Consider the following 21,276-nt stretch of genomic DNA (forward strand, 5'->3'; position numbering starts at 1 on the left):
TCTCCTCCTCCTGCTGATCTCACTCTGTATCCCCCCTCCCCAACACACCTCTCCTCCTCCTGCTGATCTCACTCTGTATCCCCCCTCCCCAACACACCTCTCCTCCTCCTGCTGATCTCACTCTGTATCCCCAACACACCCCCCTCCTGCCCAACACACCTCTCCTCCTCCTGCTGATCTCACTCTGTATCCCCCCTCCCCAACACACCTCTCCTCCTCCTGCTGATCTCATCTGTATCCCCCCTCCCCAACACACCTCTCCTCCTCCTGCTGATCTCATCTGTATCCCCCCTCCCCAACACACCTCTCCTCCTCCTGCCGATCTCATCTGTATCCCCCCTCCCCAACACACCTCTCCTCCTCCTGCTGATCTCATCTGTATCCCCCCTCCCCAACACACCTCTCCTCCTCCTGCTGATCTCACTCTGTATCCCCCCTCCCCAACACACCTCTCCTCCTCCTGCTGATCTCACTCTGTATCCCCCCTCCCCAACACACCTCTCCTCCTCCTGCTGATCTCACTCTGTATCCCCCCTCCCCAACACACCTCTCCTCCTCCTGCTGATCTCACTCTGTATCCCCCCTCCCCAACACACCTCTCCTCCTCCTGCTGATCTCACTCTGTATCCCCCCTCCCCAACACACCTCTCCTCCTCCTGCTGATCTCACTCTGTATCCCCCCTCCCCAACACACCTCTCCTCCTCCTGCTGATCTCACTCTGTATCCCCCCTCCCCAACACACCTCTCCTCCTCCTGCTGATCTCACTCTGTATCCCCCCTCCCCAACACACCTCTCCTCCTCCTGCTGCTGATCTCACTCTGTATCCCCCCTCCCCAACACACCTCTCCTCCTCCTGCTGATCTCACTCTGTATCCCCCCTCCCCAACACACCTCTCCTCCTCCTGCTGATCTCACTCTGTATCCCCCCTCCCCAACACACCTCTCCTCCTCCTGCTGATCTCACTCTGTATCCCCCCTCCCCAACACACCTCTCCTCCTCCTGCTGATCTCACTCTGTATCCCCCCTCCCCAACACCTCTCCTCCTCCTGCTGATCTCACTCTGTATCCCCCCTCCCCAACACACCTCTCCTCCTCCTGCTGATCTCACTCTGTATCCCCCCTCCCCAACACACCTCTCCTCCTCCTGCTGATCTCACTCTGTATCCCCCCTCCCCAACACACCTCTCCTCCTCCTGCTGATCTCACTCTGTATCCCCCCTCCCCAACACACCTCTCCTCCTCCTGCTGATCTCACTGTATCCCCCCTCCCCAACACACCTCTCCTCCTGCTGATCTCACTCTGTATCCCCCCTCCCCAACACACCTCTCCTCCTCCTGCTGATCTCACTCCGTATCCCCCCTCCCCAACACACCTCTCCTCCTCCTGCTGATCTCACTCTGTATCCCCCCTCCCCAACACACCTCTCCTCCTCCTGCTGATCTCACTCTGTATCCCCCCTCCCCAACACACCTCTCCTCCTCCTGCTGATCTCACTCTGTATCCCCCCTCCCCAACACACCTCTCCTCCTCCTGCTGATCTCACTCTGTATCCCCCCTCCCCAACACACCTCTCCTCCTCCTGCTGATCTCACTCTGTATCCCCCCTCCCCAACACACCTCTCCTCCTCCTGCTGATCTCACTCTGTATCCCCCCTCCCCAACACACCTCTCCTCCTCCTGCTGATCTCATCTGTATCCCCCCTCCCCAACACACCTCTCCTCCTCCTGCTGATCTCACTCTGTATCCCCCCTCCCCAACACACCTCTCCTCCTCCTGCTGATCTCATCTGTATCCCCCCTCCCCAACACACCTCTCCTCCTCCTGCTGATCTCACACCTCTCCTCCTGTACTCTGTATCCCCCCTCCCCAACACACCTCTCCTCCTCCTGCTGATCTCACTCTGTATCCCCCCTCCCCAACACACCTCTCCTCCTCCTGCTGATCTCACTCTGTATCCCCCCTCCCCAACACACCTCTCCTCCTCCTGCTGATCTCATCTGTATCCCCCTCCCCAACACACCTCTCCTCCTCCTGCTGATCTCACTCTGTATCCCCCCTCCCCAACACACCTCTCCTCCTCCTGCTGATCTCACTCTGTATCCCCCCTCCCCAACACACTGATCTCACTCTGTACCTCCCCAACACTCTCTCCTCCTGCTGATCTCATCTCTCCCCCCTCCCCAACACACCTCCCTCCTCCCTGATCTCACTCTGTATCCCCCCTCTCTCTCCTCCTGCTGATCTCACTCTGTATCCCCCCTCCCCAACACACCTCTCCTCCTCCTGCTGATCTCACTCTGTATCCCCCCTCCCCAACACACCTCTCCTCCTCCTGCTGATCTCACTCTGTATCCCCCCTCACTCTGTATCCCCCCCCCCAACACACCTCTCCTCCTCCTGCTGATCTCACTCTGTATCCCCCCTCCCCAACACACCTCTCCTCCTCCTGCTGATCTCACTCTGTATCCCCCCTCCCCAACACACCTCCCAACCTCCTCCTGCTGATCTCACTCTGTATCCCCCCTCCCCAACACACCTCTCCTCCTCCTGCCGATCTCATCTGTATCCCCCCTCCCAACACACCTCTCCTCCTCCTTCCGATCTCATCTGTATCCCCCCTCCCCAACACACCTCTCCTCTTCCTACTGATCTCACTCTGTATCCCCCTCCCCAACACACCTCTCCTCCTCCTGCTGATCTCATTCTGTATCCCCCTCCCCAACACACCTCTCTCTCCTCCTCCTCCTGCTGATCTCACTCTGTATCCCCCCTCCCCAACACACCTCTCCTCCTCCTGCTGATCTCACTCTGTATCCCCCCTCCCCAACACACCTCTCCTCCTCCTGCTGATCTCACTCTGTATCCCCCCTCCCCAACACACCTCTCCTCCTCCTGCTGATCTCACTCTGTATCCCCCCTCCCCAACACACCTCTCCTCCTCCTGCTGATCTCACTCTGTATCCCCCCTCCCCAACACACCTCTCCTCCTCCTGCTGATCTCACTCTGTATCCCCCCTCCCCAACACACCTCTCCTCCTCCTGCTGATCTCACTCTGTATCCCCCCTCCCCAACACACCTCTCCTCCTCCTGCTGATCTCACTCTGTATCCCCCCTCCCCAACACACCTCTCCTCCTCCTGCTGATCTCCTCCTGCTGACCTCTCTCCTCTGTATCCCCCCTCCCCAACACACCTCTCCTCCTCCTGCTGATCTCACTCTGTATCCCCCCTCCCCAACACACCTCTCCTCCTCCTGCTGATCTCACTCTGTATCCCCCCTCCCCAACACACCTCTCCTCCTCCTGCTGATCTCACTCTGTATCCCCCCTCCCCAACACACCTCTCCTCCTCCTGCTGATCTCACTCTGTATCCCCCTCCCCAACACACCTCTCCTCCTCCTGCTGATCTCACTCTGTATCCCCCCTCCCCAACACACCTCTCCTCCTCCTGCTGATCTCACTCTGTATCCCCCCTCCCCAACACACCTCTCCTCCTCCTGCTGATCTCACTCTGTATCCCCCCTCCCCAACACACCTCTCCTCCTCCTGCTGATCTCACTCTGTATCCCCCCTCCCCAACACACCTCTCCTCCTCCTCCTCCTGCTGATCTCACTGATCTGTATCCCCCCTCCCCAACACACCTCCTCCTCGAAATCTGTATTTTTCGTCTCGAGCTGCTGATCTCATAAAAACATTGGCTACGGGCCTGTCAAAGCTATATCAAGGATGTTTCGCTATACCATATACAACCTGGTGACACTTACTGTCAACCTGTCTTCTCTTGGTGTCACTTAGCTGTCAACCTGTTTTGTCCTGGTGACACTTATCTGACAACCTGTCTTGTCCTGGTGACACTTATCTGGCAACCTGTCTTGTCCTGATAATACTTATCTGTCAACCTGTCTTGTCCTGGTGACAAATATATCTCAACCTATCTTTTACTGGTGACACATATCTCACAACCTATCTTGTCCTGGTGTCACTTATCTGACAACCTGTCTTGTCCTGGTGACACTTATCTGGTAGCCTGTCTTGTCCTGATAACACTTATCTGTCAACCTGTCTTGTCCTGGTGACAAATATATCTCAACCTATCTTGTCCTGGTGACACTTATCTGACAACCTCTCTTGTCCTGTTGACACTCATCTGACAACCTGTCTTGTCCTGGTGACACTTATCTGACAGCCTGTCTTGTCCTGGTAACACTTATCTGTCAATATATACATTAGGAATAAAAATAATGTATTATACTCGCCAGAGGCTTGCAAAGACGCGAGTATAATACAACTTTTATTCCTAATATATGATATTGACGATACCGAAAAACACGAGGATAATAATCTCTTAATCATATAATCCCAATCAGTGTCTTCTTGAATGGAAATTACGTCAAACTCATGTTAGTCGTCCATCTGTATGGCTTTATGTATGCCTAGAAGACGGCGGGATTTCTCTTTCCCAATAAGTGTATATTAAAAGCTGTGGTATGTGCTGTCATGTATGTAGCAAGTCATCTGAGGAGACTGTATACGAAAATGATCACACTTTGGCATCCAGTAGCAAATTATCAACTAATTAATGTGCTCTAGTGGTGTCGTTAAACAAACGAAACCTAAACTAAAGACTACATATCAGAATTATCAAATGTATGACACCCAATAGTGGATGGTTAATTAATCCGTATTCTGTAATTGGAGACTATTTGTCAGAATTGCCGCATGCTTGACATCCAATATCCAATGATTAATTAATGGATGTGTGTTTGAGGTATCGTTATACAAAACCTAACTTTATTGTCAGATTCGGCTCAGACTAAGATGCTAGAGGAGGGGATGAAAGATTGGGAGACCGTCTCGTGTGTACGATTCTTCAAGAAAAATAACTTGCACAAGTACTGGATCCAGTTTGTGAAATCTGACAAGTAAGCAATAAATTGGGTCTACACTCACAATAGAAGCTAATGTTTAAACTCTTGTTATACAGACATCAGCCTATATAGTAATTAGACCAAAACAAAAATATTTGCCTTTCTTCCATAAAAGAAGAGGGTAACCCCTATGACGTTTTTCCACTATTGAGTTTATCTTTCTATCTTGGGGTCCCAAAAGGTAAACAACTCACATTAAACCACAGTAGAGAGGCAATACACTGCATAGTATGGCATTCAGTCATATTTGTAGAAATCAACCCTATTTCTCCACCATCATTATTGGAGTTGGCCGCCTTTCAATATTGAATCACCTAACAGTCAAACCAGTGGCGATGCCAACCCAATACAAGGACAGCTAATTTTTGTGGAACTATATCTGTCGCGCATTGGCTGAAATGTAAATCTCATTTGCTGTCTCTTTACTTTGCTAAACAAACAAAAAACCCACAAAGAAACAAACAAAACAAATAACATATGCTGACAAGAAAACACCAAACATAGTCCGTTCTAGCCTGTTTTATCATTGTGTTTGTGTAAATTATTTCAGCTTGATTTGATATAAGACGAAAAGTAAAAGTGTTTGGGAAAACAGCACTATTTCTTTGTAGAATTTTAAAAGCAATAGGTTCAGAATTAACTAAAATGTGTAGTACTAACATAGTACTAACCTGACTACAACATGGACCCAGTAGCCATGGTAAGGCGGAGCAACAAAATGCTGAAATATTCTAATTTACGTTCCAGATCTTATTATTGTTACTAACCGAAAATCGTAACATGAAGTTGATATTACATGGCATGACGTTGATATTAAATAACATGAAGTTGATATTATATAACATGAAATTGATATTACATAGCATGGAGTTGATATTACATAACATGAAGTTGATATTACATAGCATGAAATTGATATTACATAATATGCAGTTGATATTACATAACATAAAGTTGATATTATATAACATGTAGTTGATATTATATAACATGTAGTTGATATTACATACCATGAAATTGATATTACATAGCATGAAGTGATACTACATAGCATTAATTTATATTATATAACATGAAGTTGATATTACATAAAATGACGTTGATATTAGATAACATAAAGTTGATATTACATAACATGAAGTTGATATTACATAGCATGAAGTTGATATTACATAGCATTAATTATATATTACATAGCATGAATTTCATATTAAATAGCATGAAGTTGATATTACATAAAATGACGTTGATATTAGATATCATAAAGTTGATATTACATTGCATGAATTTTATATTACATAGGATGAAGTTGATATTACATAGCATAAATTTATATTACATAACATGAAGTTGATATTACATAAAATGACGTTGATATTAGATAGCATAAAGTTGATATTATATAGCATGATGTTGATATTATATAGCATGAATTTTATATTGCATTGCATGAATTTGATATTACATAGCATAAAGTTGATAGTACATAACACTTATATGATCTCACGTAGCATGAAACGGATATTACATACTATGAAGTTGATATTACATAGCATAAATTTATATTACATAACATGAAGTTGATATTATATAAAATGACGTTGATAATAGGTAGCATAAAGTTGATATTACATAAAATGCAGTTGATATTACATGGCAGAGTGTTGATGTTATATAACATGAAATTGATATTACATAACATGAAGTTAACATTACATAACACGAAGTTGATATTACATAACATGAAGTTGATATTGCATAGTATGAATTGATATTACATAACATGAAGTTGATATTACATAGCACGAATTGATATTACATAACATGAAGTTGATATTAGATAGCAGTGTTCTAGCTAGCAGTAACTAGGAGGGCGGCGCGCCCTGCCCATATTTTGTGCCGCCCTGCCCTTTTCTTTTTTTTTAACGGCCATTCCATTTTTCGGTGTTCAATTTGAACTGTGGCAAGTCTAGCTAATTTACGAGTTAGCTCCCGTGATGTCGGAAATTGGTTTATTTTCAATTATTCTGAAAACAAGTTATAAAAGTTACAAATACCAATACTTTTTACAAAAATGTTGTTTAACCATGCCAACACGAGAAAGGAAACTGACAGCGTTACAGAAAGCGCCTGGATCGTGCCAAAAAATTTCCTTTGGATCAAAGTAAGTGTCCATTTTTTATTTTATTTTTTACGACGTCGACAATTTAGTTTAAACAATATGTATTGCCGTCAAAATGCGGTTTGGGATTGGCCAAAAGGCAAGAGCCTATTTACGTCGACAATTTACATCCGATGCTGAATTAATATTTGTATAGTTATAGAAATATATGACTTTCTGATCGATATACCTTACAATAATCATTTTCTTAAATATTTGATGCAAACAGGCTTTTATTAAAAATTAAATGTTAGTATTGTTGGGTGGTTTATTTGTTTGCTTGTTTGTTGTTTTGTTTTTTTCTCTCTCTTCTTTTTCCAACATATGGCTGACCTCCCGGCCTACATCAACTAACTTACACTTATTTACTTTTATACAATGATAGACACATTTGGTATAACAAAAGCAAAAATAATAAAACAATTTAGTAAAAATCACCATAAACTCTCGGTAGATTTAGTTGTCAATATATTTTGCATTTTAATTTTGTTTTAAAGATTAAAATAATAATAATAATAATAATAAAAATTTAAAAGTTGGCAGGTACACTGTTAATATATTAATAGTTACAAATATTTGCCTAAATAAATTGTTATCATTAAAATGATCCAGAAAAAAAGTAAGTTCAATTGAATATGTATTGTGAGTTATAAAATTTTCTGTTATTTTATCAGATTTCAGGATACCGATATAGTCAATTCTTTGGCAATATTGGATGTGTCTTCACTGGATGACGATGTTCTTGCATTGTATGGAGAAATGGAGATGGAAGCTCTTGCTGTTCACTTCAACATGCTTGAATATAACCTTCTAATGGAGAGGACAAATTCCAGGGATTGGAAAAGTGCTTTTGGGCCCTGATAAAAGTGGACTATGTACAGGCAATGTATCCACTGCTAGCCAAGCTGGTGTCTGTACCACTAACTCTGCCTTTGAGCAGTGCTGAATGTGAAATAGTGTTTTCTCAGTTGAAAATGATGAAAACAGACAGAAGGAGCAAACTAAATGTTCCAACTGTAAGCAAGTTATTTCAAATTAAACTTATCTGGAAATTTATTCACGTTGAAACACTGTGTCCAGCAGTGCATCCATACAACTGTTGCATTATTTATCAACCCTATATTATTAATTAGCATTAAATCCATAATTTGAATATTTTGTTAGGTTTTTGAGTCGGTTTTTTCTTCGGTTATGGTATATAAATTACTGCCTTCATAAACAATTATTCCCGCAGAAAGTGCCATAATAATAAGTGAGCACCCTGCCCTCCTCAAATCCTAGCTAGAACACTGGATAGCATCAAGTTGATATTATATAGCATGCTGTTGATATTACATAGCATGAATTTTATATTGCATAGCATGAATTTGATATTACATAGCATAAAGTTGATAGTACATAACACTTAGATGATATCACGTAGCAGGAAACGGATATTACATAACATGCAGCTGATATTACATACCATGAAGTTGATATTACATAGCATGAATTTATATTACATAACATGAAGTTGATATTACATAAAATGACGTTGATATTAGATAGCATAAAGTTGATATTACATAACATGCAGTTGATATTAAATAGCAGTGTTGATATTACATAACATGAAATTGATATTACATAACATGAAGTTAACATTACATAACACGAAGTTGATATTACATAACATGAAGTTGATATTGCATAGTATGAATTGATATTACATAACATGAAGTTGATATTACATAGCACGAATTGATATTACATAACATGAAGTTGATATTACATAACATGAAGTTGATATTACATAACATGGAGTTGATATTACATAACATGGAGTTGATATTACGTAACATGAATTGATATTACATAATATGAAGTTGATATTGCATAGCATGAATTGATATTACAAAAGTGAAGTTGATAATACATAACATGAAGTTGATATTACATAACATGAAGTTGATATTACTCAACATGAAGTTGATAGTACACAACATGGAGCTGATATTACATAGCATGAAGTTGATATTATATAGCATGATGTTGGTATTACATAGCATGACTTGATGTTACATAAGATGAAGTTGTTATTATATAGAATGAATCGATATTACAACACGGGATGTTGATATTACATAGCATGAATTGATATTACATTACATGAAGCTGTTGTGACAGCTCCAGAATATTCAAGTGTACACTAAAACGTCCCTTGTTAGAGAAGAGAACAGTATTCCTCTTAATCTTAAAGAAATCAACAAAAGAGTGTGATGTTCACATTATTAAATTAATTTTGACAGTGATTCATGAGTGCATCTCACCACAGCCGTATTTGTTCCAATCAGCTCTGTCATTTTCTAAGTTTGATTTTGTAAACTAGTCTGGGAGTAGCAGTCCTCTTTGTGGTGGTCTCGAAGGGCGTACTGTGCAAAAAATGTATTTCTTTTCGTGAGTAAGTGACGAGACACTAGATAGAGATTCATGGAATCATCCACTAGCTTGCCAAATGTCCATTCGACTCTGCATAGTGTAGAGATACGAGCTTGATTGCGGTGAATGACTTTGTCGTTCAGATTGTCGAATGTGCCACTCATTGAATCATCTCCGTTTGTGTAGGTCAGATCACTAAACAGTGTTATGATCCTTCAAACTGTGTGGTATGCGACATTAAATTGCTTTTGTTGCACAATGCAGCATTAAGCTGGGAATTGTATGGGTTCCAACGTGACCTATGATACAAAGTAATATTGGGTTTATCGCCCCTGAATACTCGGTGAAAGGATGTATGGTACAATTGATCAACTCATTCATTTGAAAACAAAACATTGTTTTTACTGAACAGGTGTGAAGCTTACTACGGATCGATCAAAGTCCCAAACCAAAAAGTGTATCTTCAATCATCATGTTTTGACGTAAGTATAGAGGCACGCACGCACGCATGCACGCACACACGCATACACCCATACACATGTACATACATACATACATACATACATACATACATACATACATACATACATACATATATACATACATACATACATGCATGCATGCATGCATACATACCTACTTACATACTTACAGACTTACAAACATAGGCACATGCATACATGCATACATCAGTACATAAGTAAGTTATACATCTATGTATGTAACAGTGAACCTCGACATACATACACTATGTAGACATTCAGACATCAATACATACTAGCCAGTGCCAGGTCTGTCACTGTTTCACGCACGTAATCGGGATCGACCGCGGTGAATGTAGGCCCCATGTGTGTGGATGCCTCAATAGCTCAGAGCGCATCGTGGTTAGTCTGCAATTTGTGGGCGATTCGGTGCCACGAGTTTGAGTCCTAGCAACGACATGGGACAATTTGTGAGGCCAGAAATGATTTAATTATCCCCTGCCTTAATATCTATGTATGTAACAGTAAACCTGAACATACATACAATATATAGATATTTATACATACATACATACATACATACATACATACATACATACATACATACATAAACTGTAAACTGTACACACAACTTTAATTCCAGTCCGCCATTACTATACATATGAATGACATAGGAATACGTGACGTGGTCTCAAACTTGCAAGACATTATATTCAATATCCTTACATAAAAATAAACTAGTGCTTAAGTTTGTTTCTTTTCTGTCTTATTTTTCTGAACACTGGAAAGCTTTCAGTGTAAGGTTGCTATTGAATTTTTTTGGAATGATAACTATGGATGCACACGTCAGTTATGGAATGTCACCGTAGTACATATGTATGTATGTGTGTGTGTGTGTGTGTGTGCGTGTGCCTGTTGTATATGTGTATGCATGTGTGTCTGTGTGTGTATCTCTCTCTCTCTCTCTCTCTCTCTCTATGTGTGTGTGTGTGTGTGTGTGTGTGTGTGTGTGTGTGTGTGTGTAAGGTCATGGACTACATAAGTGTTCTCGTACAAGTTTTGTAATGTAGTATTAGTTATGTATTAGTAATGTAGTATTAGTTATGTATTAGTAATGTAGTATTAGTTATGTATTAGTAATGTAGTATTAGTTATGTATTAGTAATGTAGTATTAGTTATGTATTAGTAATGTAGTATTAGTTATGTATTAGTAATGTAGTATTAGTTATGTATTTGTAATGTAGTATTAGTTATGTATTAGTAATGTAGTATTAGTTATGTATTAGTAATGTAGTATTAGTTATGTATTAGTAATGTAGTATTAGTTATGTATTAGTAATGTAGTATTAGTTATGTATTAGTAATGTAGTATTAGTTATGTATTAGTAATGTAGTATTAGTTATGTATTAGTAATGTAGTATTAGTTATGTATTAGTAATGTAGTATTAGTTATGTATTAGTAATGTAGTATTAGTTATGTATTAGTAATGTAGTATTAAATATGTAACCATGCTTGTTATATATTAGATATCGTGCTAGTTGATATTATGTCTTTAAATATAAATATTATTTGCTATTTTCTGGTAGAAATATATAATGTAGTGCGAGAAAAACTTTTCCTTCACTATCTAGACCAAGTGTCACAACTATCTGTTAGACGCCAAACAGTCATAATTTAAAATGTGCTCAGGTGTTGTTAAACAAACAATTCCAGAATGGCAGCTTCTCGTAATTTTAAAAAAATCGAAATACATCTCATGTGTCACGTGTCGTCATATCTATACGCCATGATGCTGCTGAAGTCTTCTGACCTTGCAGAAAGTCTGGAATATATGCAATGACTTTTCCTCTTTTGTAATGGGGTTGGAGGGGAACAATATCAGGGGTTTTAACACAGGGTACTGAGGGTAACATTGCGTACCCTTAAATCTTCCCAATTCATATATGTATAGCATGTGTGATAAAATGCAGTGTCTAATTTCAAATTATTTCCAAACCCACTCCCTCTAGTATGGCAACTTATGGTCTGTGACGTTTTTAGTGTGTACCATCAATTTATTTTCTGCCAAAAAGCTTGAATATCAATCCCGCAGTTGACAAAAAACGTAAATATGTATGGAAAAAACCCCGCGTGTAGTAAGGAAGATAATAGTTTAGTAATGAACAGTTTGACGAAAATCGGATTAGTAGAACATATGCAGCCGCTGGATTTAAGCTCAGTCGGTAGAGCTCTCACCTGATGTGTTTGGGTCGCAGGATCGAACCTACTCGATGAAGCTGGCTACCACTGGACCTTTTACGTTCCAACCTGTGCTAAACGACTGGTATATACCAAAGGGCGTGGTATGTAGTGCCCCATCTGCGAGTAAGTGCACATAAAAGACCACTTATTGCTTATTCAGTAGGAGTAGCCCATAAAGTGGCGTCATCAGATTTCTCCTCTCATTATCTTTGTAGTTCTTATCCATATGTCCAACGCCATGTTGCTGTAATAAAATGAGTTGAGTGCATCTTTAAATAAAGCATTTCTTCTTCTTAAAGTATTAACTGATTGAATTTCAGTCATATGTGTGTATGTGTGTGCATGTGTGTATGTATTGATATACGAATATCTATATATTGTATGTATGTCGAGGTTGACTGTTACATGCATAGACATTAACGCACTGGTGCATGGGATAATGAAATCTTTTCTGGCCTCACAAATTGTCCCATGGCGTTGCTGGGACTCGAACCTATGGCACCGATACCTTCTGAGCTATTGGGGCATCCATAAAAACACCGAATCGCCCGGAAATTGCAGAGTTGCCACGATACCTTCTGAGCTAATGAGGCATCCATAAAAATGATGCTGGTTAACTGAACCACATGCATGGGCCACACAATTCATGCGTTCCCACCCTGAAATATGTTGAGTGCGTCGTTAAATAAAACATTTCCTTCGTTAAACAAAAACAAACTTTTAACTGTTTCAGAAACGCGCCGTGGCCCATGCGTTGGGCCACGTTTTAGGAATGATACACGAACACAACCGCCCTGACAGGGACAACTTCACAAGGTTCAACTGGCACAATATCCCGGCGAAATGGCGCGCTAACTACAATAAAGCGACGTGGAACGACATAACGTCTTTTGGCGTGCCGTATGACTACATGAGCATAATGCACAATTCGATGGTTTGCATTTCATTTCATTTGAACTTATTTTCGTACTTATACCCAATTAATCTTAAAGCACGCTGTCCTGGGCACACATCTCAGCTATCTGGGCTGTCTGTACAAGACTGTATTTACCATAGTTTGACACCCAATAGCCAATGTATTTTTCTTTGTGGGGTGTCATTAAACATTCTATTCTATTCTATCCTATTCTATTCTATTCTATCCTATTCTATCCTATCCTATTCTATTCTATCCTATTCTATTCTATTATATCCTATCCTATTATATCCTATCCTATCCTATTCTATTCTATTCTATTCTATCCTATTATATTCTATCCTATCCTATTCTATTTATTCTATCCTATTCTATTTATTCTATTCTATTCTGTCTAGGGTCCCGTTTTACGAAGCGATCTTACCGCTAAGATCACTTTAATTGCGTAAGGTAGTTACGCACTTAAGATCACCTTAGCGCTGAGATCACTTTAATTGCGTAAGGTAGTTACGCACTTAATATCACCTTAGCGCTGAGATCACTTTAATTGCGTAAGGTAGTTACGCACTTAAGATCACCTTAGCGCTAAGATCACTTTAATTGCGTAAGGTAGTTACGCACTTAAGATCACCTTAGTGCTAAGATCACTTCGTAAAACGGGGCCCAGGACTTTGGGTTAGTTTTAGTTGCTAAGAACTCGCTCTGGGTTGGAGCCGGTACTGGGCTGCGAACCCTGTACATACCAGCCTGAAGTCCGATGGTTTAACCACTGCGCCACCGATGCCTGTCATTTCATTTCAATTTAAACAATACACAGACGAATCCAGAGGGGAGTTTCCTAGGGCCCCGCTCGTTTGAAGTACCCTTTTCTATGCAGGACTTCTAGAATTTTTATTAAATCCACTTAATCAGTGATTTAAAAAATGTACTAACCACGATTATAAATTCACTTGCCCTACTTTATTTTCAGTTAATACAATTTTACTAAATAATAGTAATAATCAGATATGTCACCTAAACAGGGAGATAGTGCTTAAAAACACTAAAATCGGCGGGGGGGGGGGGGGGGGGGGGGGGGGGGGCGGGCAGGATATTCATATTTACAAAATAGAATTAACTGAAACATATGACAAGTTTTTTCGCTAGCAGTCGGGCATGGCAGTAGTAGTTATTTTCTAGCCCAACATTGAATATCACTAGCCATGGGAGTGGGGCTACCATAATCTAGAAGCCCTGTTTATGTTCGTGCTTATATCCAATTATGGTTCAAGTACACTGTCCTGAACACACACCTCAGCTATCTGGGCTGTCTGTCTAGGACAGTGGGTTAGTTGCTAGTTGGTTAGTGGTTAGTGAGAGAAAAGAAGGTGTAATGTTCTTACACCTACCCATTGAGCTCTTAAGAACACGCCCTGGGTTGGAGCCGGTACTGGGCTGCGAACTCTGTATCTACCAGCCTGTAGTTCGTTGACTTAACCACGACGCCACCGAGGCCTATAGGGAGCTCGGCTAATTTGCCCACTTTAGAATTTTGTGACCCCCTCCCCTTTACAAAATTATGGATTTGCCTCTGTAGTTAAACATTCTACTTTAAAATGTTCAACCTCAAGGCCGTTTAAGAGATAACTTATTTCTACTCAAGCTAATTACTTCTCTCTTATTTCAATATGTTATCCATGCACAGGTTGGACCTATTCCCAACGTGTCAGACTACATTATGTTTCATTTGGTAAGGTACATTCTGCTTTAAGAATGTTTTGGTTTAGGTGCATTCTTTTCCAGTTTATGCATTTGGTACGAAACCCTTTGTAGTCCTTCACATGTTGTTGATTTTTCCAGGACTTTGGTTACAACGTAAGAGGTTTCTCCGGAAATATATGGAGGAACAAGGTGAGTTTTAGCATCTGTGCAGTTATCGTTTGCAACAATCTGACATTACTGGTGTAGATGGTCCCATGTCTTTGTTTACTTCCATTGTGAAAGACATTACAGAAGAAACTATTCCTAAGACTCCGGCTGTAAGAAAACATTTCAATGAACCATGGTTTAATGATACTTAAAAAGATGCAATCAAAGCACAAAACAGGATCCTCTAGAGGTTCAAACGTAAACCTACCAGAGATAACCTGAGTGCATATCGCATTGCTAGGGTTAAGTCTCGCAGAGAGTTCAGACAGAGAAAGAAATCATCTCCAAGCTGAATTCTCTAACATCTGTGAAAGCTGTCTGGAATAAAGGAAAAAGAATCCAATAATACATTTCATCATTTGTTTGTCAATGATATGAACAGAACCCGTAAGATCAAAGGAAAAATAATCCAGCAATACAGTTCATCATTTGTCTGTCAATGATATGAATAGCACGCCTCACTGTGATATTCCCAGTGCACTGGCAGACATATTTTGTCATGACTCATCTTCTGCTTTCAGTACAGATGTTTTTACATATATCTGAGAAAGAAAGCTGAAAAGCAGTCAATTAATTTTTCGTCTGAAAATGCTGATATATACAACATGCCCTTCTCTGTAGAGGAATTGCAGAATGCTTTTTGTACAGCCCATTATATTGAAGTAGGAACAGATGAACTTTATTTTCATTTTCAATTTACATTTAGCTAAATAATTTTGTATGCTTCTTTAAATACTTTATAAAACAAAACCAAGATTTACGATGACTTTCATTCTGATTGTAGGAAAGCAATTCTCATTTACATTCGGAAGCCTGGTAAGAATGCAACAAATTCTACTATTAATTGTCCTATCTCTTTGACAAGTTGTAACGAATGATCAATCATAGACTTGTCTGCTATCTTGTATCTTACAAATTGTTTAATTATGTGCAATGCGGAGTCAGACCTAGACTAGCATGGCTGACTTTCTTGTTAGATATGAAACGTTTTACAGAAAAGCTTTCATCCATATTCAGTACTTAGTATCAGTATTTATTTGTTTTATTTTTCTTTTGTTTTTTGACGTCGAAGTATGGGATTTTAGATGACCTCGATTGCAAAGGTCGACTTCTTGTTTTTATGTCTCAATTTAAAAAAAAATTGATCTTTTAAAGACTGAGTAGGGCCGACTTGTCTGACATTCCCCCATGAGAGATGGTTGTACACGAAGGTCGTATCATGTATGTAAGTTCACTGTCTGTGAAAATCAACAACATCACCCAGTGTTTAAAACCTGCTGTTGGTTGTCCGTTATACGTCCATGTCAAACAGGACCACAATCCCCAGAGCACATCGTGCAATTCTGCCCCCTCTACGATGAAACCAGGATAAAACACTGGCCAAACGGAGCAACACTGGCTGTCAAGTTTGGAGTTCCAAAGAAGACTTGACAGAGACAGAGGTTTTTATCACCACAACCAGACTTCAAATCTAAAGCATGATCAACTACAGCTTGAACGCAGATGAAGGAGGAGTCTCACTGAACGTCAGGGGGCGGGACGTAGCCTAGTGGTAAAGTGCTCGTTTGATGTGCGGTCGGTTTGGGATCGATCCCCGTCAGTGGGCCCATTTCGGCCATTTCTCCTTCTAGCCAGTCCACCACGACTGGTACATCAAAGGCCGTGTTATGTGCTATCATACCTGTGGGATGGTGCATATAAAAGATCCATTTCTACTAACAGAAAAATGTAACGGGTTTCCTCTCTAAGACTATATGTCAGAATTACAAAATGTTTGACAGCCAATAGCCGATGGTTAATAAAAACAAAAGAAACACTGAACGTCAGTTGCAGCTTTGTTTGAATAATCTTCCACAGTGAGCAACTAACAATGGATTTAAATTCTGAAAGAAAGAAAGAAAGAAATGTGTTATTTAACGACGCACTCAACACATTTTATTTACGGTTATGTGGCGTCAGACATATGGTTAAGGATCAAACAGATCTTGAGAGGAAACCCAATGTCGTCACTTCATGATCTACTCTTTCCGATTAGAAGCAAGGGGTCTTTTATTTGCGCTTCCCACAGGCAGGATAGCACAAACCATGGCCTTTGTTGAACCAGTTATGGATCACTGGTCGGTGCAAGTGGTTTACACCTACCTAGACTTGTGGAGTGCTCACTCAGGGTTTGGAGTAGGTATCTGGATTTAAAATCCCATGCCTTGACTGGGATCCAAACCCAGTACCTACCAGCATGTTGACTGATGGCCTTAACCACGACGCCACCGAGGCCGGTTTGAATTCTGAAAGTCAAACACTGTCTGTCATCTGTATGCATATCTACTCTACCAGAAATGAGGTCTCCACCGAGATAGTCTGTATGCATATCTACTCTACTGGAAATGAGGTCTCCACCGAGATTGTCTGTATGCATATCTACTCTACCAGAAATGAGGTATCCACCGAGATAATCTGTATCCATATCTACTCTACAAGAAATGAGGTCTCCACCAAGATTGTCTGTATGCATATCTACTCTACAAGAAATGAGGTCTCCACCGAGATTGTCTGTATGCATATCTACTCTGCCAAAAATGAGATCTCAACCGAGATAGTCTGTATGCATATCTACTCTACTAGAAATTAAGTCTCCACCGAGATTGTCTGTATGCATATCTACACTACCAGAAATGAGGTCTCCACCGAGATTGTCTGTATGCATATCTACTCTGCCATAAATGAGATCTCCACCGAGATAGTCTGTATGCATATCTACTCTACTAGAAATTAAGTCTCCACCGAGGTTGTCTGTATGCATAGCTAATCTACCAGAAAAGATTCCTTGCTACTAATGGAAACATATATCAGGTTTCTTCCCTAAGGCTATTTGTCAAAATTGCCAAATGTTTGACATCCAATAGCCTGCGATTAACAAATCGATGTATTCTAGTGGTGTCCTTAAACAAACCAAGTTTTAACCATTAACTTTACTTCTGTTATGTTTTAAACAGTATGGAGTAATCACCCTTCAGAAAGACTTTCAAAATAAAATTGGGAAGAACTACATAAGCTGGCTCGACATGAAAAGCGTCAATTTGGCATACCCATGCAACAGTGAGTAACGTAATGGTTATTCCAGAATTTGTTATGAGTGTTGGGGTGGAGCAGCAGCAACTGTCTTTGTATAGCTATCACAATGGTTTTTAGTCTAACCAACGAAATTACATTTTGTGGCTAAAGTGAACTGATGAATTGGAATGTTAGTGTGTAATGGTAAAACTCAACTAAAAACATATTAAGTTTTAAACACATACCAATCATAATAACATTGACATAAATGTTGTGGAAACAAATTATCATCTGAATTGAATATAATAGATGTTTAACGACACCCCAGTACGAAAACTGCATCAGCTACTGGGTTTCAAACTGTGGTACGTGCAAAAATAAAGTGATGATTAACATCAGTATAAAAATGCAACAGTTAAATTAAAACACAGTGTAAAGAAATGTGCAAAAATACAAATATCACAGATACGTCAAATTAAATTTTACAATAGAAGTCAGTATATCGAAGAAATTGTAATAAAATTGCTGGATGGAATGGAAATGATTCCCTCTCATTGCGTTGTCCAAATATATGTCTTTTCTAGCTTCTTTAAGATGAGTACACACCACCAAAATGTGGTGTACCGTGAAAGTACACTGATAACTGTCCTCTGAAGGAGTCGATAATGGAGTACACAGAGTTTAAAAGCAGAATCGTGGTTGTTTCTCCTTTGATTTTCCATGAGACACATTCATCTCTGTGTTAAAATCAATTAGTTTTAACCCACACAGTGTGATGGTAATATATAAAGAAACATTTTTATTTACTCAGATTAAACACAAACATGTTTTGTGAGTTTGTATAGGTTTAAAAGGAAATGATATGCTTTGATATGCATTGCAACGTTATTCATTATGTTAAATGACAATTCATCGGTTTGACGCAAACGGACTATAAAGTATATTACTGCTGTTATTGGTGCTACTATTACCATTGTTGCTGGCTGTTCTTATGATTATATTTTGCTGCTGCTACCACTACTATCAGTGTTCTTAATACTGTCATTAATGATGCTACTACTACTATTATTATTGCTGCTGCTACCACTACTGCTGTTAATGTTCTTACTGCTGTCATTATTGTGTTTACTGCTGTCATTAATGATGCTAGTACTATTATTATTATTATCATTATTATTATTATTATTATTATTGCTACTACCACTGCTATTAATGTTGTTACTACTGTCATTAATGATGCTAGTACTACTACTACTATTATTATCATTGCTGTTACCACTATTATTATTAATGTTCTTGCTACTGGTACTTTCATTAAAGATGCTAGTACTACTATTATTATCATTGCTGCTGCTACCACTACTATTAATGTTCTTACTACTGTCATTACTACTACTACTACTACTACTACTACTACTACTACTACTACTAAAGTTGCTATTCTGCTACTAGTACACTTTTCACCTGTTTTATGTAGACTGTGCAAAGAAGTCCTGTCCAAATGGCGCATTTCTGGGTAATACCTGCAAGTGCTGGTGCAAAGGAGATCCTGCTAAGCATTGTGACAAGACACCAATCCCAGTGAGTAGCAACAGTAGTATACTAACACGTGTGTGTATCTAATAACACTATGACAACACACCAATCCCAGTAGCAACAGTCGTATAGTAACACGTGTGTGTATATATATATATATATATATATATATATATATATATATATATATATATATATAATGTTCAAAATAAGTAGGATATATTCAAATATAAAACAATATAACACAGATGTATTAATTTGTATAGCAATATTAATTAATTGTAAAACGCAAGCACTCATGTGACAAGGGATTAGTATTAAACGATATAGTCAGGATAATGAAGGTCCGGTGAGACACATATAGGCAACAGGGGTAGTGCTTGTCAATTTGAAAACAAAATCAAAAACAAAAGTGGTTCGTCAAACACGCACAAATCCAACCTGGCTGACGTTGACGTTCTCGGAGACGTTGTCCGATTATGTCCCGCATATGCTCAATGGGTGAAAGATCTGGGCTTAGGGCTGGCCACGGTAGCGAAGTGATGTTTTGTTGCTGCAGATACACAGTGACCAGTAGACAAACTGGCGTCCAGCCTGACGTGCGAAGGGCACAACGATCGGTGCAAGGATATTGTCACTTCAGTACTGCCCAGTGACCCGCCCATGAACAATATGCAGCTGGATTCTGGCAGTCATGGTGATGCCACCCCACACCATAACTAACCCTCCTCCAAATCGGCCATGAGAACGAAAGTTGACGTTGTCGTAGCGTTCATTGGGACGTCGCCAGACATGCTGTCGTCGATCATGGAAGTCTAGTGTGAATCTTAACTCGTCTGAAAACATTACCCGAGCCACATTTCTGGTTTGTTGATATCGGGCCCACAATCGACTAATGACTGATTCTGAAAATGTTCACATACTTCGATTACACTGGATATGCTAGAAAATAAATTATAATTAAATATATCCGTATAAACACTGTCATAACACGCTAATTCCATATATATATATATATATATATATATATATATATATATATATATTGTGGTGTCAGACACAAGGCTGGTAGGTACTGGGTTAAGCACTGTCATAACACGCTAATTCCATATATATATATATATATATATATATATATATATATATATATATATATATATATTGTGGTGTCAGACACAAGGCTGGTAGGTACTGGGTTCGTATTACGGTACCGACTTCCACTCAGTGGGTAGGTTTAAGACCACTGCAGTTTCTTCTCTCTCACTAATAACTAATCTATTGTCATGGACGGACAGCCCAGATAGCTGAGGTGTGTGCCCAGGACAGCTTGTTTGAACCGTAATTTGATATAATCACACAAAAAGTTGAAATTAATGAAATAAGTGAAATACTATAATATCACGAAATGTAAAATATAGAGGTTGTAGCTGATATATTCTGAATATTTATATTTTACGATATATCTCTACATCACGAAATCTGTCTCTATTTTTAATACACATATGTTGACATGCCACTCCTAGTTTCCATGCTGAGACAGATAAAGTAACAACGTGACAGGTTATATAGGATAACTGCCACATCAAAGTTTCTCTATCGTCCTCTTGTATCCATGACAATCAAAAAC

General features: G+C 39.8%; 1 protein-coding gene across 1 annotated transcript in view; it reads left to right on the forward strand.

Moving 5' to 3' along the window:
• The window catches only part of LOC121373225 (zinc metalloproteinase dpy-31-like), a 102,194-nt gene that overhangs the window by 64,269 nt on the left and 16,649 nt on the right, over window positions 1–21,276 (forward strand). Inside the window, exons 2-7 of the mRNA XM_041499716.1 lie at window positions 4,807–4,927; window positions 9,925–9,994; window positions 12,972–13,172; window positions 14,994–15,044; window positions 18,056–18,158; window positions 19,591–19,694. Coding sequence (XP_041355650.1) covers window positions 4,824–4,927; window positions 9,925–9,994; window positions 12,972–13,172; window positions 14,994–15,044; window positions 18,056–18,158; window positions 19,591–19,694 — 633 coding nt within the window. The 5' untranslated portion in view covers window positions 4,807–4,823. The remainder of the gene's footprint in view (window positions 1–4,806; window positions 4,928–9,924; window positions 9,995–12,971; window positions 13,173–14,993; window positions 15,045–18,055; window positions 18,159–19,590; window positions 19,695–21,276) is intronic.

The sequence above is a fragment of the Gigantopelta aegis genome, chromosome 5, assembly GCF_016097555.1.
Source record: "Gigantopelta aegis isolate Gae_Host chromosome 5, Gae_host_genome, whole genome shotgun sequence".
In the NCBI taxonomy this organism is placed as follows: domain Eukaryota; kingdom Metazoa; phylum Mollusca; class Gastropoda; order Neomphalida; family Peltospiridae; genus Gigantopelta; species Gigantopelta aegis.